Here is a 12,094-nt window from a genome sequence, read left to right as displayed (position 1 = left end):
AGGGAGGGAGGGAGGAAGGAAGGAAGGAAGAAAGGAAGGAAGGAAGGAAGAAAGAGACAGAGAAAGAAAGGCTGGGTGTGGTGGTGCACACCTTTAATCCAAGCACTCAGGAGGCAGAGGCAGGCAAATCTCTGAGTTCGAGGCCAGCCTGGTCTTCATAGTGAGTTCCAGAACAGCCAGGGCTGCACAGAGAAACCCTGCCTCGAAAAAACAAAGAGAGAGAGAGAGAGAGAGAGAGAGAGAGAGAGAGAGAGAGAGAGAGAGAGAGAGAGAAGCTAAAGCTAGGTAGTGGTGGTACATGCCTTTAATCCTAGCACTTGGGAGTTAGAGGAAGGCAGATTTCTGAGTTTGAAGCCAGCTTGGTCTACAGTTTGAGGACAGCCAGGGCTATACAGAGAAACCCTGTCTCTTAAAAAAAAAAAGAAAGAAAGAAAGAAAGAAAAGAAAAAGAAATAAAGAAAAAAGAGGGTTAAGAGCACTGACTGTTCTTCCAGAGGTCCTGAGTTCAAATCCCAGCAACCACATGGTGGCTCACAACCATCTATAGTGAGATCTGATGCCCTCTTCTGGTGTGTCTGAAGACTGCAACAGTGTACTCACATATATTAAATAAATAAATAAATCTTTTAAAAAAAATAAAAGAAAGAAAAAAGAAAAAAATTCTTCTTGGGACTGGAGGGATGTCTCAGTAATTAAGGGCTCTTGCAGAGGACCAAGGTTTGGTTCCCAGCACAACAACCATCTGTAATTCCAGTTCCAGAGGGTTCCACACTCTCTTCTAATCTCCCCGGTACAGCACATATGTGGTGCACGTGCATAAATGAGGAAAACGCTCATACATATAAAATTTATTTTTTTGTTTTTATTTTTTATACATATAAAATTTAAAAGAACTTATTAAGGATATTATCCTTAAGTGGTGCTCCTCCACTTATGAAATTCTTTTATTTTTTTTACTTTTTATAAAGCTATGTTGCTGTGCGGAAAATAAATTCATTAAAATTTTTTTAAAAAGATTTACTTATTTATTATATATAAGTACACTATAGCTGTGTAAGAGCAGTCGGGTGCTCTTACCCACTGAGCCATCTCACCAGCCCCCTTATTAAAATTCTTGATGTGGAGAGATGGTTCAGCGGTTAAGAAAACTTGTCATCCCACGGGACCCAGGTTTAGTTCACAGCAACGGGCCAGGGGAATCTGTCACTGTTTTGACTTCTGAGAATGCCACGCATGCACGTGGCGCACATACGTACACACACGAGGAAAAAACCCACACGTTTGTAAATCTGAAAATTAAGAGCAAACTATGAACGGGACATGGCATCTGGAGACTGAAGTGGCAGAGGCAGGACTTGAGGGAGACGTACACGAAATCATGGCGTATTCAAGTCTCGTCATTGTCACATCAAAATCACTGGTTAGGCAAAAAGGCAGTTTCATTCAGTCTTTCTATCCTAAGAGCTCGCGAGAGCAACGCCGTCAGTTGTGTCACACTAAGCCGGCTTCAACGCCGTTGTTTTCGTTGCTGTGTGGGACCGAAGGGACTAGCCCTGTGTGGTTCGGTTCTACAGATGAGAGGAAGCACAAAGCCTCCATTTTTTTCTTCATTATCACGAAATTTGGCTGCTGCAGAACGCCGTAGTGTCATTACATTCTAAACCTCAGCGTCGCCGAGGCGTTTGGCTAAGCTTGAGCCCAACCACTCTCCGTAGCGTCGCTATTTGTCAATCCCGAGTGGGCGGGAAAAACGTGTACAAAAGGACGTTCAATGCGCGCCCTTCGACCCGACGCCCACTGCGTCGGCACGTTCGCACGCTGAGGGGGCGGAGCCATCATTTGGCTTTATATAGCCTGCACCGGCGCCAGCTCGCTCTCTATCGGCGGCGTGTGGCGACGCGATGGTACGTAAGGCCATGCTGCCTACCACCTTGCTCTCCTGTGGGCCTACCTATAGTCGCCGCCCATCGGCGCCATCCTGGCTTCTCCATCTTGAGAGCGTGTTATCGGGGGTCGGTGCGAGGGTCGCGACCATCCCGAAGTTCAGGGACCCTAACGGCCTGACAGGGTGTGTGTGTGACCGGCCTGGCCCCGTGTGGGGGCCATTTGATTGAGGGTAATCCTAAGGGGCTCATGGCATGGGCCTTTTGTGGCAAGTTCGTGGTTAGGCCCCAAGTTTAGTCCGGTAGGAATGGCCCTGAACTTTAGGGATGCATTGGCTAAAGTGGAGACATTTGGCAAATCGGGTCGGATCCCCATTTCGGAATGTGATTCTAAGAGAGGAAGGTGGATCTCTGAAGTTCTCAGAAGCCACAAATGATGAACCTTTTGACGGGCGGACAGAAACTCTGTGCTGAATGTCAAGTTCTGATTTGGCTTTGGGAGTGCTAGATGCCGACGCTTATTTGGCTCCGTCGTGATCCGCCATGTTGCCATGTAGTCACATGGGTGAAAGCTTGCCCATAGGGGTTTTTAGTATAATTAAGCTGTTTATGTGTTTGGAAGGCATGGGAACTAAAAGCGTTAAGCTGAAGTCCTACTGCAGCCTACTCTATGATGAAAAGAAAGTGTAACCCTCCGTTTGGGCTTGATGGGACGATTGAGAGCAATGTTGGTGATCTCTCCCTTTACCTCAGTCTCACAGGAAATTCTCAGCTCCCAGGCATGGGTCCTTGGGCTTCTTGCCTCGCAAGCGCAGCAGCCGGCACCGTGGGAAAGTGAAGAGCTTCCCTAAGGATGACGCTTCCAAGCCTGTTCACCTCACAGCCTTTCTGGGGTACAAGGCTGGCATGACCCACATCGTCCGGGAAGTTGACAGGCCTGGATCTAGTATGTATATTTCCTTGTCCAACTTGGGTTGTGTGTTATTTTACCTATGGCTATACTGTAGATTTCCGAAGGAGCACAGTAGAGCTGCATCCTTGGGTGTTTTATGCAAAAGTGTAGAACAAAGCCTGACTTGGCTTCAGCCTAGCAAAGTTAAGGCAGATTCCAGTCCTGTGCAAAGTCCTGCTTGGGAAGTTGGTTCTTTCCATGCTGGTACCTGGGACTCAGATACTGTGAAAGGGTAGACATTCTAGTAAACTCCAGTAAATTTCTTGACCTATGAGTTTGCCTCCTCTTCTTTGCAACACTTTCTAGACACAATTAACAGTTGTATTCTTCTGGACCTGAAACCAGGCAGCTCTTGGTGATAGTCTGGACAGCAAATGTGTTTGCTACTACTTCAGTGCTGATAGTAACCACCTGGCATGGTGCCTGCTTTAGATTAGCAGCAGTCATTCGAAGTAAATTCGGGCTAGAAACTTCGGCTCAATTGTTAAAAGCTCCAGTTGGAGAGCCTGGAGTTGTGAAGAGCAGTCTTGGAAGGCCCAGTGTTCTGGTGCAGAGACAAAGCCATTCTAAGTGGACACTTGTATGTGCTGGGGTGTTTGTGCTCCCGCTGATGCCTATGCCTGTTTGTCTTTAGAGGTGAACAAGAAAGAAGTCGTGGAGGCCGTGACCATTGTGGAGACCCCCCCAATGGTGGTTGTGGGCATTGTGGGCTATGTTGAGACCCCACGAGGCCTCCGGACCTTCAAGACTGTATTTGCTGAGCATATCAGTGATGAGTGTAAGAGGCGGTTCTATAAGAACTGGTAAGCCTGGGAAACCCTTGGGCTCCCCTAGACTAAGGGACACACTGAGCTGGGATTGAAAGTGAAGGAACTTTGATCAAAGGGTTTTTTGAGCCAAAAGCTGGCTGTTAGCCCTTGAGGGTGGTGGTTAGGGTTAGTGTTGCTTTGATACTGAAGTGGCAGGGAGGCTGGGAAATGTTATCCTGCATATCTGGACCTTAGTGTACTGAGGTAATCTTTTTAGGCTTAGATGCTGGCCTTGTCTGTACTAGATAGGTCCCTGCCTCTGGCCTGAGTCCCTGACTACTGTGAGATGTGCCCCCAGATAAAGGGAAGTTCTGGTGCCCTGGAGCAAGAGTTGTGTATTGTGTATATTTGTGGCTTATATTAACCTGTGGACCTCTGCTCAGCTCCGCTCGGCTCTGCCCGATGAGCTTCATCCAGGCTCCGCTTGCCGGTGGAAAAGGCTCCTTAGAAGCCGGCAATGAGCCCCATTCCCAAATGGTGCCAGTCTGCCTTCCTCTCACCCGCTGCAAGGGTGATGAAGGCCTGCACCGGGCCCCTTCCCCAACTGTGCTCTGCTCCTGAAGGCACAAGTCTAAGAAGAAGGCTTTCACCAAGTACTGTAAGAAATGGCAGGATGACACAGGCAAGAAGCAGCTGGAAAAGGACTTCAACAGCATGAAGAAGTACTGCCAGGTCATCCGCATAATCGCCCACACTCAGGTGAGCACATAATGTTGGGGGCATTTTGTGATCTGAGGGCATTGGAGACATGTCTGGTGTCTTGTATCCTTATAGTCAACCAGCAGAGGGCACTGTGACACTGTTTAACTGATAGGCTTCTCTAGATGGTCTTACTGTGCTGTATCTGATTAGTCTGAAATGATGGTGTGCAATTGGGCCATGTATTCTGTTTTCTTAACACATTGCTAGTTAGGAACCATTTAGTAGCTCATCATGCATGACAATCCACCAACCACTGCCAAGGATCAAGGTCTATGGGCTTTGAGCTTCGGGATTTACTTTCTAGTTCATTGACTTGAAAGCTGCCACCAGCCTGATGCAAGCTTCATCTGCTTTTTTTTAGATGCGCCTGCTTCCTCTGCGCCAGAAGAAGGCACACTTGATGGAGATCCAGGTGAATGGGGGCACTGTGGCTGAGAAACTTGACTGGGCCCGAGAGAGACTGGAGCAGCAGGTTCCTGTGAACCAGGTGTTTGGGCAGGATGAGATGATCGATGTCATCGGCGTGACAAAAGGCAAAGGGTACAAAGGTAAGCTTTGCTGTGGTTTCTGTGGGTGATAATGTGAGACTATAGAATGTATGCTGGACCTAGCATCCATCCAAGTGATGCTATGGCAGCATTTCCTTGCCTGCCTCAACCCAATAAACACAAGGCAACCTCTGGCCACATAGCAACACGTAAAGCTGCAAGTAACTATTTAGGCAGACAACCAACCAGTCATTTAAAATTTGGGATTGAATTCTGATATTCAGATTTACCCATTGTTAGATAATTTAGGAATCTGAACTAATCAGGTATTTTGAGTACTCATTGGGAAGGGACAGGAATGTGCCCAGTCCCCCTAAGAGTTAACATGTTCTTTTCAGGGGTAACCAGTCGTTGGCATACAAAGAAACTGCCTCGAAAGACCCATCGAGGTCTGCGCAAAGTTGCCTGTATTGGAGCCTGGCACCCTGCCCGTGTCGCCTTCTCTGTGGCTCGAGCTGGGCAGAAAGGCTACCATCACCGAACAGAGATTAACAAGAAGGTAAGCCTGAAGGGTCCTGCAAGTGAGAGGGTTTCAGGTCCATGAGAATCCTAGAAATCCATATGACACACTGCCTAGCCCAGGTTTAATTAATGCCCTTTCCCAGGAAATTTTGGAAAGGTTCTATTATAAGCAGTTTCTAGAAATGTTATTTAAGTATGCTGTAGCTATTTCCAGACAGCACTGAGAGCATCAGATCCCATTACAGATGGTTGTGAGCCACCATGTGGTTGCTGGGATTTGAACTCGGGACCTCTGAAAGAGCATTCATTGCACTTAATTGCTGAGCCATCTCTCCAGCTCTATACTCAGTTTTTATGGTTTTTGAGATAACAGCAGCATAGCATGGGCTGCCTTGGAGTTGTGGCAGTCCTGGGTCTGCCTCGGGATTATTAGGATTACAGGCCTGAGTTTAAGATGCTTGGTAACTATAAAAGGACCCACTTACCTTTGTCCTGTCATCTGGCACATAGCAGGGTTTTAATCTGGCCCACTACTTGGGAAAACAACTATGGACCTCCTACTCTATGCTGACCTGGGTAACAGGTCAGGCTGACATTCAGTGTCTCTCCCTGACTTTGGGACTGGTTCTCAGGACTGTCTTCTCAGTTGTTGACTCTCATGTGCAGATTTACAAGATTGGTCAAGGCTACCTCATCAAGGACGGCAAACTGATCAAGAACAATGCATCTACTGACTATGACCTGTCTGACAAGAGCATCAACCCACTGGTGAGTGCTGGTGGCTGAGCCCTAGGACATGTCTAGGACAGGACCTGCCATGCTGTGCCCCTGCACAGCAACTAGCTGAGTCCACTAGGTGGGGTGCTGAAAGATGTCAGGATCAGCTGTTCTGTGATGAGGCTCTGGAATGAGCGCTGGGCACAGCGCCCGAGAGAGACTGAGGAATTATTCCCTGTTGCCTTCCTTCTGAGAACAGCCCTGTTGATTTTAGTCGCCTCCGCGATACAACTAGCTGGCCTTGCTGACCAATAGCTTTCTGTGATTCCTTAGGGTGGTTTTGTCCATTATGGTGAGGTGACCAATGATTTCATCATGCTCAAAGGCTGTGTGGTGGGGACCAAGAAGCGAGTGCTTACTCTTCGTAAGGTGAGACTGATCCTGGGCTCTGACCAGTCATTTTTGGGGGGGGGGAATCACAGGCCTGGGCTGTGGGGAAGTTGGCCCATCTGGGTATTAAAATCCTGGGAAAGAGTGAACTTTGCATGAACCTTTTTCCCATTCTGTTCTGTGTCTGTGGTGGCTGTTTGAGCAGGTGTTAAGTATTAGAACGATGGTTGTCAGTCACTGACCATTCTTTTTGGCCCACAGTCCTTGCTGGTCCAGACCAAACGTCGGGCCCTGGAGAAGATTGACCTGAAGTTCATTGACACCACCTCCAAGTTCGGCCATGGTCGCTTCCAGACCATGGAGGAGAAGAAGGCGTTCATGGTAAGGTACCTGGGCTGGGTGGGACATCTGGTTGCCTAGTTTTGTCTTTACTGTTTGCCTCCTTGGCTATGTGCAGAAGTAATGAAGCTTTCTCCTCCACAGGGACCACTCAAGAAAGATCGCATCGCCAAGGAGGAAGGTGCCTAATGCCAGGATCACTTTGTGCGGATGGAGGGGTCTCACCAATAAAATATTTCTAGCAGCACTGGTTTCCCACATTTCCTTAAGAGCAGTGGCCAGTCTGGTGGCCACTAAGAGCTGAAGAGCCTAGTTTTAGTAAGCGACATTTGGGTTGTTGAATGAAACTGACAGGTTTACAATGTCTAAAGCAAAAACATAGTGACTGTTGGGGCTACTGAAGAGTAATGTGTCCCTAATGTCTCTGTCACAGCTTGTGTATCCCACCGATCCCAGTCTGTACAGAGGTTGGGTGACAAAAGGGTGTTTCTTAGGTAGAATTGATTAGGCCCTAGGCCTGCTAAACTGCAAAAGGTTGGCTTGCTCCAGTATTTGTTACCATGCACAAAGGTTTAGTACGCCAGCACTTGGCATGTTAAACAGCGTTAGAACAGCTTGGTTTAGCTCTGAGGCTCTAATAGGAGCTTGCATCCGATCCAGATAGTAGAGTCTGGGGTTTGACCCTGCTGTACAGATTGGTATAACATTGTCTACATCAGATTGAAGGCTGCTCATGAGCTGCTGGCCTTTTCATGAGGATAGTGTTGCAACCCTACATGGGAAGAGGCTTTGGAGATGGCTGCAGAGGTGGGTCGATGCTAGCTGTTGGTGCCATCTGGCAATTTGGCTGTACTTTGAGCCTGGACCACCAGGGGGTGAGTGTAGCACGTGGCTGAAAACCTAGCTCCACTCTTTGGCATTCTAATAAGATCTCTGATCCACCGCAGGCTTGGGCTCTTTCAAGGACCTGTTAGGTCTGAAGGAGGCATTAAATAAAGGAGGCCCATTAATTAATCCCAGGCAGTCTAGGTTTTGCATGACTATCTCCAGCTATGTGGCCAGTATCAGATCTCCAGAGCAACGTGTAGCCCTGGTGCTTGTACACCAGGTGGGTCCCTTCAAGTGCTGGAAATATTTATACACCCTGCTGCCTCTCAAAATAGTTCTTGGTGTTTACACTTCATTACCTGCATGGATGCAGAGGCAGAAGAGGACAGATGGAGTTGTGGGCCACGTTGTGGATGTTAGGATGTCATTGTTAGCCTCAGCATCAAAGGCTAGCCCTAGCCCAAGATACCAGGCAAGTCTATAGTGCTCACTATACACTAGTGCCCTTCTGGAATACTGGGGATGAGCAGCCCTGAAGCTGCTTCTCTCAGGAACCTGTGTTGGGAGGCAGATTATAAATACATAGAAGTTCAAATAGCAGGCTGCCCGGTGGTGGCTGGAGCAAAAGAACTTGAGTGAAGCTCTGGCATTTCCTGAGAAAATAGCAAGTGAAGAGGCTCTGTGGAGACTTCATGGGCTCTGGTCCCAGCCTCGGAGGGAGGAGAGCTGAGAAACACAAGATAACTGCAGGTTCCTGAAGTACAGCATCTGTACCAGGGTGGGAGGCCCGGCATTTCTGCAGGTTACTGGGGTGACTGGATCATTCCCCATGTAGGTGTGCTTCCCGTGCCTGTGGCATGGTCTTTTCCTCTCATCAGAACCCCCAGACAGGCCTCACTGGAATGCTGTGGTGACAAAAGGAGTCTAATTCCAATCTTGAACTTTACCTGCTGAGACTGAGCAAGTGGGAACAGGGAAGTGCTGGTGGAGTTGCCATTGCCTTAAAAGGCACGACTGCCCAAAGAGGCAGCCCTGGCTCTGCCTGCCACCTGGGCTCACCTCAAAGTGCTATAACCTGGATCCTGGTGACAGTCTTGCTGGGGTGGCGGTGGCCCCAGGCTACCTCCTTCCCTAGTACTTCAGGAAACCAAATATTCTGCCAGTTCTCAGCAAGCAGCTACTTGTCTGAGGTTTTACAGTCCCTCTATTGAAGACCAGCTTGCCTCTAACAAGGGCAGTTCTTCACACCTTCAGAATCCTTAGGGCCACTCCTTACTATCCCACAGTGATACAGATGCAAGGCTGAGGTCCGGAGAAGGTACCCGCTGACCAGCTGTGGGGTGGGCACTGCTGGCAGGGACTGGGCATCATGAAGGTCACCATGCTAGGAGCTGCTGTCAAACCTGGTCTGGCTCCTGGGGGCAGGTGTGGGGGGAGACAAGAGAGCCTGCCTGGTGAGCACCTAGCTTATCACACCTCTGGCTGGGCTTCAGTCCTTACCCCTATTATTTCCTATTCACAGATGAAGGCCTGCTTCTGAGCATGTGTGATCCTTATAGCCCATAGGAGTCTGAGGTAGAGAGGCTCATTCCTTGGTGTAGGGAAGCCGAAGGCACGTGCCACCTCAGGAAGTTAAGCTAAGCACCCGACTACTGTGTCCACTGCCTACAACAAGCAGGACCACTAAGGCTCCATGAGGGGTAGAGGGGTGGTTCCCAGTATTACGGCAGTCCCTGGAATCCCTCTGTCCTTACCCTTCCCTAAGCTCATCCATGGGCTATAATACTTCCTCCACAGATGGGGGTGATGGAGTGCTTACCCCCTGAAAACAGGCAGAGAGGAGTCAGATACAACAGTGGGTTGCTGAGTGTCTCCAGGTCACTGGCTTCATGTGATTATGGAGAAGTGGCCCTGATTCCCTCTCGCCTCTGTTCTGCTCAGCCTGGCAGAGTCAAAGGCTGAGGAAAGGTGCTAAAGATAGCCGAAGCAGCCACTTCCCCGTCCCTCCAACCACCACCCACTTGTCACTTGGCTTCTCCAGCGGGTTGCCTGGCCAGCGCCCAGCCTGGGATATGACACGGGGGTGCTAGGTGACAGTGGCTGACCTGTGCTTCTGCAGGTTTATCCTGTCATTCCACAGATGACAATCCAAGCAAAGGGGCAGCAGTCCCCATGTGCACACCATATGCACCTTGACCCTGACACCACCCACCTTTCTCCACACCAGAACAGCACCACTAAGGCGCATTAAACAACCAAGCCAGAGGGCTGGAGAGATGCCTCAGTGGTTAAGAGCACTAACTGCTCTTCCAGAGGTCCTGAGTTCAATTCCTAGCAACCACATGGCTCACAACTATCTGTAATAGGGTCTGAGAACCTCTTCTGGTGTGTCTAAGACAGTGACAGTATACTCAGATACATAAAATAAATAGATAAATTAAAAAAAAAAAAAAAAAACAACCAAGTCAGTCACCCACTCATCCATGGTAGGCCTGGGCCCTTCTGCCAGAGATTCCCATCTTGCCACTGACCTCAGTCTTGGGGTCTTGCACAGGGGAGTCCCAGCAGCTGAAAACAGCAGAGCAGTTAGGTATATGCTGTTCTTTTTGTCTGGTTTGTTTTGTTTTGATTCGGTTTTTCTGAAAGTGTTTCTCTGTTCTGGAACTCGCTCTGTAGACCAGGCTGGCCTCTGCCTCCTGAGTACTGGCAAAAGACTTTGTTTCTAGAAGCCAAGGTTCAGGGCATAGGACAGGGAGGGAGAGGGAGGCAGACGTAGGCTTCGGGGTCTCTTCCCTGAAGGCACTTTATTCCTCCTTTCATCTAAGGCAAGGCTCTCCTGGCTGAAAGGCCTACCATGGTTCACATTTTTTTCATATGCCAATATTCATGAAGCACCTACTATGTATTGGGCTCATGGCATGCCCCTTAGCCCCATTCCGGGTTTGTAAATATTCGCTGGATGTCTGAACAGTCTTATAAGACTTTTTTTCTGGTCTGTAGAAGCAGGCTGTGAGAACCAAGCTAATGCCCCAATGAGGCCTAGTGAACATCTATGCTCAGTCTTGTACTCCAAAGATTTTTATGTTCAGGTGTGGTCACCCAGGCTGGCCTGGACCTCACTATGTAGCCCCATCTAGCCTTGAACCCTGATCCTTCTGCATCAGCTTCCCATGTGCTAGGGAATTCCAGGTATGTACCACCATGCCCAGCTACAACCCAGACCTTTGATTTGATTCACAAAACTAGAGGCAGCACTTAGCAGTCTTAGGCAGGGCTAGCCCAGGCCCTCCACTTGGCAAAATAAAACACAATAGAATGAGTACTGTGCGGTCAGGAAGCGCTGACACAGAACCGCCTTCCCATCTTCCGTGGACACTGTACTCTGGTCACAGCAGCCTGAAGCTACCTTAGTGCCCTCTGCAGCTTGTCCCTGCTGCTTGTCCTGTCTGGTATGGCCTCCATCTGTAGGCTGGGCTGTCTCAGAGCAATTTGTGCCGGCACATAGTAGGTACTCAGAAACAGATGGTCAGCCGGGCGTGGTGGCGCACGCCTTTAATCCCAGCACTTGGGAGGCAGAGGCAGGCAGATTTCTGAGTTCGAGGCCAGCCTGGTCTACAGAGTGAGTTCCAGGACAGTCAGGGCTACACAGAGAAACCCTGTCTTGGAAANAAAAAAAAAAAAAAAAGACAGTCATGTAGCTCAAGCTAGCCCCTTATGTAGCTGAGGAAGACCTAGGACTTCTGATCATCTACCACAAGCAAGCAGAGAACCAAGTACCGCAAGTTGTCCTCTGACCACCATCTGTGCATTGTAGCATGCCCCCTCCTACCACACACACACACACACACACACACACACCCTTAATAATAACAATAATAAAAATAGACAGCAGGCAGAAAGCCAGGGGTGGCAGGGGTGGGAACCAGGAGTCTCCACCTCCCCGCCCAGATCCAGATCTCAGTCCACACAGGGCCCTCTTCCAAACCAGGATGAGCTGGGTGGTGGGGGAACCCCTGCCTGGTAGGCCACACTTGGCTTATGTCTCACGCTGTCCCGTTTACTTTTCATATCTGGGGAGGCAGGTGCTAAGGGGACCCCAGTCTCATAGCAGAGACCAAGACCTGAGTGGGTACCAGTCTCTCTCAGGCTCATGCCCCTGGGGAAGGGAGCAAATAACTCATGCCCTATAGTTCTGGCACAAGCTGTTCTCTTGCATGCATGTTTTCCCTCTTCCACGCTGGGAAAGGGGCTCACCCTGCTGGCTCCTTAGCGGCCCCTCCTCCTGAAGCCTGCTTGAATGCCCTCTGCTCCAGAGTTACCAGTGGGCCTTTGCTCTCTGGGCTCCTTCACCTTGTGTGATGCCCGTCTCCGTGTCACCACACCGGCTCAGGGTTCCAGCCACACACCAGCTCCTGGAGTTAGGGCCATCTGCCCAATTGCTCTTGTAGCCCACAAAAAGTCCTC

At 49.4% G+C, this 12,094-nt stretch overlaps 1 protein-coding gene and 3 non-coding genes across 4 annotated transcripts; all 4 read left to right on the top strand.

Annotated features, from left to right (window-relative positions):
* Positions 1-1,821: 1,821 nt before the first annotated feature.
* Positions 1,822-7,049, top strand: Rpl3 (ribosomal protein L3). The gene is made up of 10 exons (XM_021217086.2): positions 1,822-1,904; positions 2,637-2,829; positions 3,470-3,638; positions 4,208-4,343; positions 4,708-4,894; positions 5,233-5,393; positions 6,023-6,124; positions 6,407-6,502; positions 6,725-6,844; positions 6,947-7,049. The coding sequence occupies exons 1-10, from the start codon at positions 1,902-1,904 to the stop codon at positions 6,989-6,991; spliced, it is 1,212 nt and encodes a 403-aa protein (XP_021072745.1). The 5' UTR covers positions 1,822-1,901; the 3' UTR covers positions 6,992-7,049.
* On the top strand, positions 2,312-2,375 carry LOC115062496. The gene has a single exon (XR_003842447.1). It is a non-coding gene; the product is annotated as a small nucleolar RNA SNORD43 (small nucleolar RNA).
* Positions 4,153-4,207, top strand: LOC115062457. The gene has a single exon (XR_003842415.1). It is a non-coding gene; the product is annotated as a small nucleolar RNA U82P (small nucleolar RNA).
* Positions 6,240-6,333, top strand: LOC115062454. Its single transcript, XR_003842412.1, has one exon. It is a non-coding gene; the product is annotated as a small nucleolar RNA U83B (small nucleolar RNA).
* Positions 7,050-12,094: the final 5,045 nt, after the last annotated feature.

Source organism: Mus pahari, chromosome 17, assembly GCF_900095145.1.
Source record: "Mus pahari chromosome 17, PAHARI_EIJ_v1.1, whole genome shotgun sequence".
Lineage (NCBI taxonomy): Eukaryota > Metazoa > Chordata > Mammalia > Rodentia > Muridae > Mus > Mus pahari.
Note: the sequence above shows the minus strand (reverse complement) of the source record. Positions and strands in the feature narration are given on the sequence as shown.

Coding starts and splice junctions, on each gene's coding strand:
- Rpl3 (XM_021217086.2), top strand. Junction 6,125..6,406: donor ACAAGAGCATCAACCCACTG/GTGAGTGCTGGT, acceptor GTGATTCCTTAG/GGTGGTTTTGTCCATTATGG. Junction 6,503..6,724: donor GAGTGCTTACTCTTCGTAAG/GTGAGACTGATC, acceptor TTTGGCCCACAG/TCCTTGCTGGTCCAGACCAA.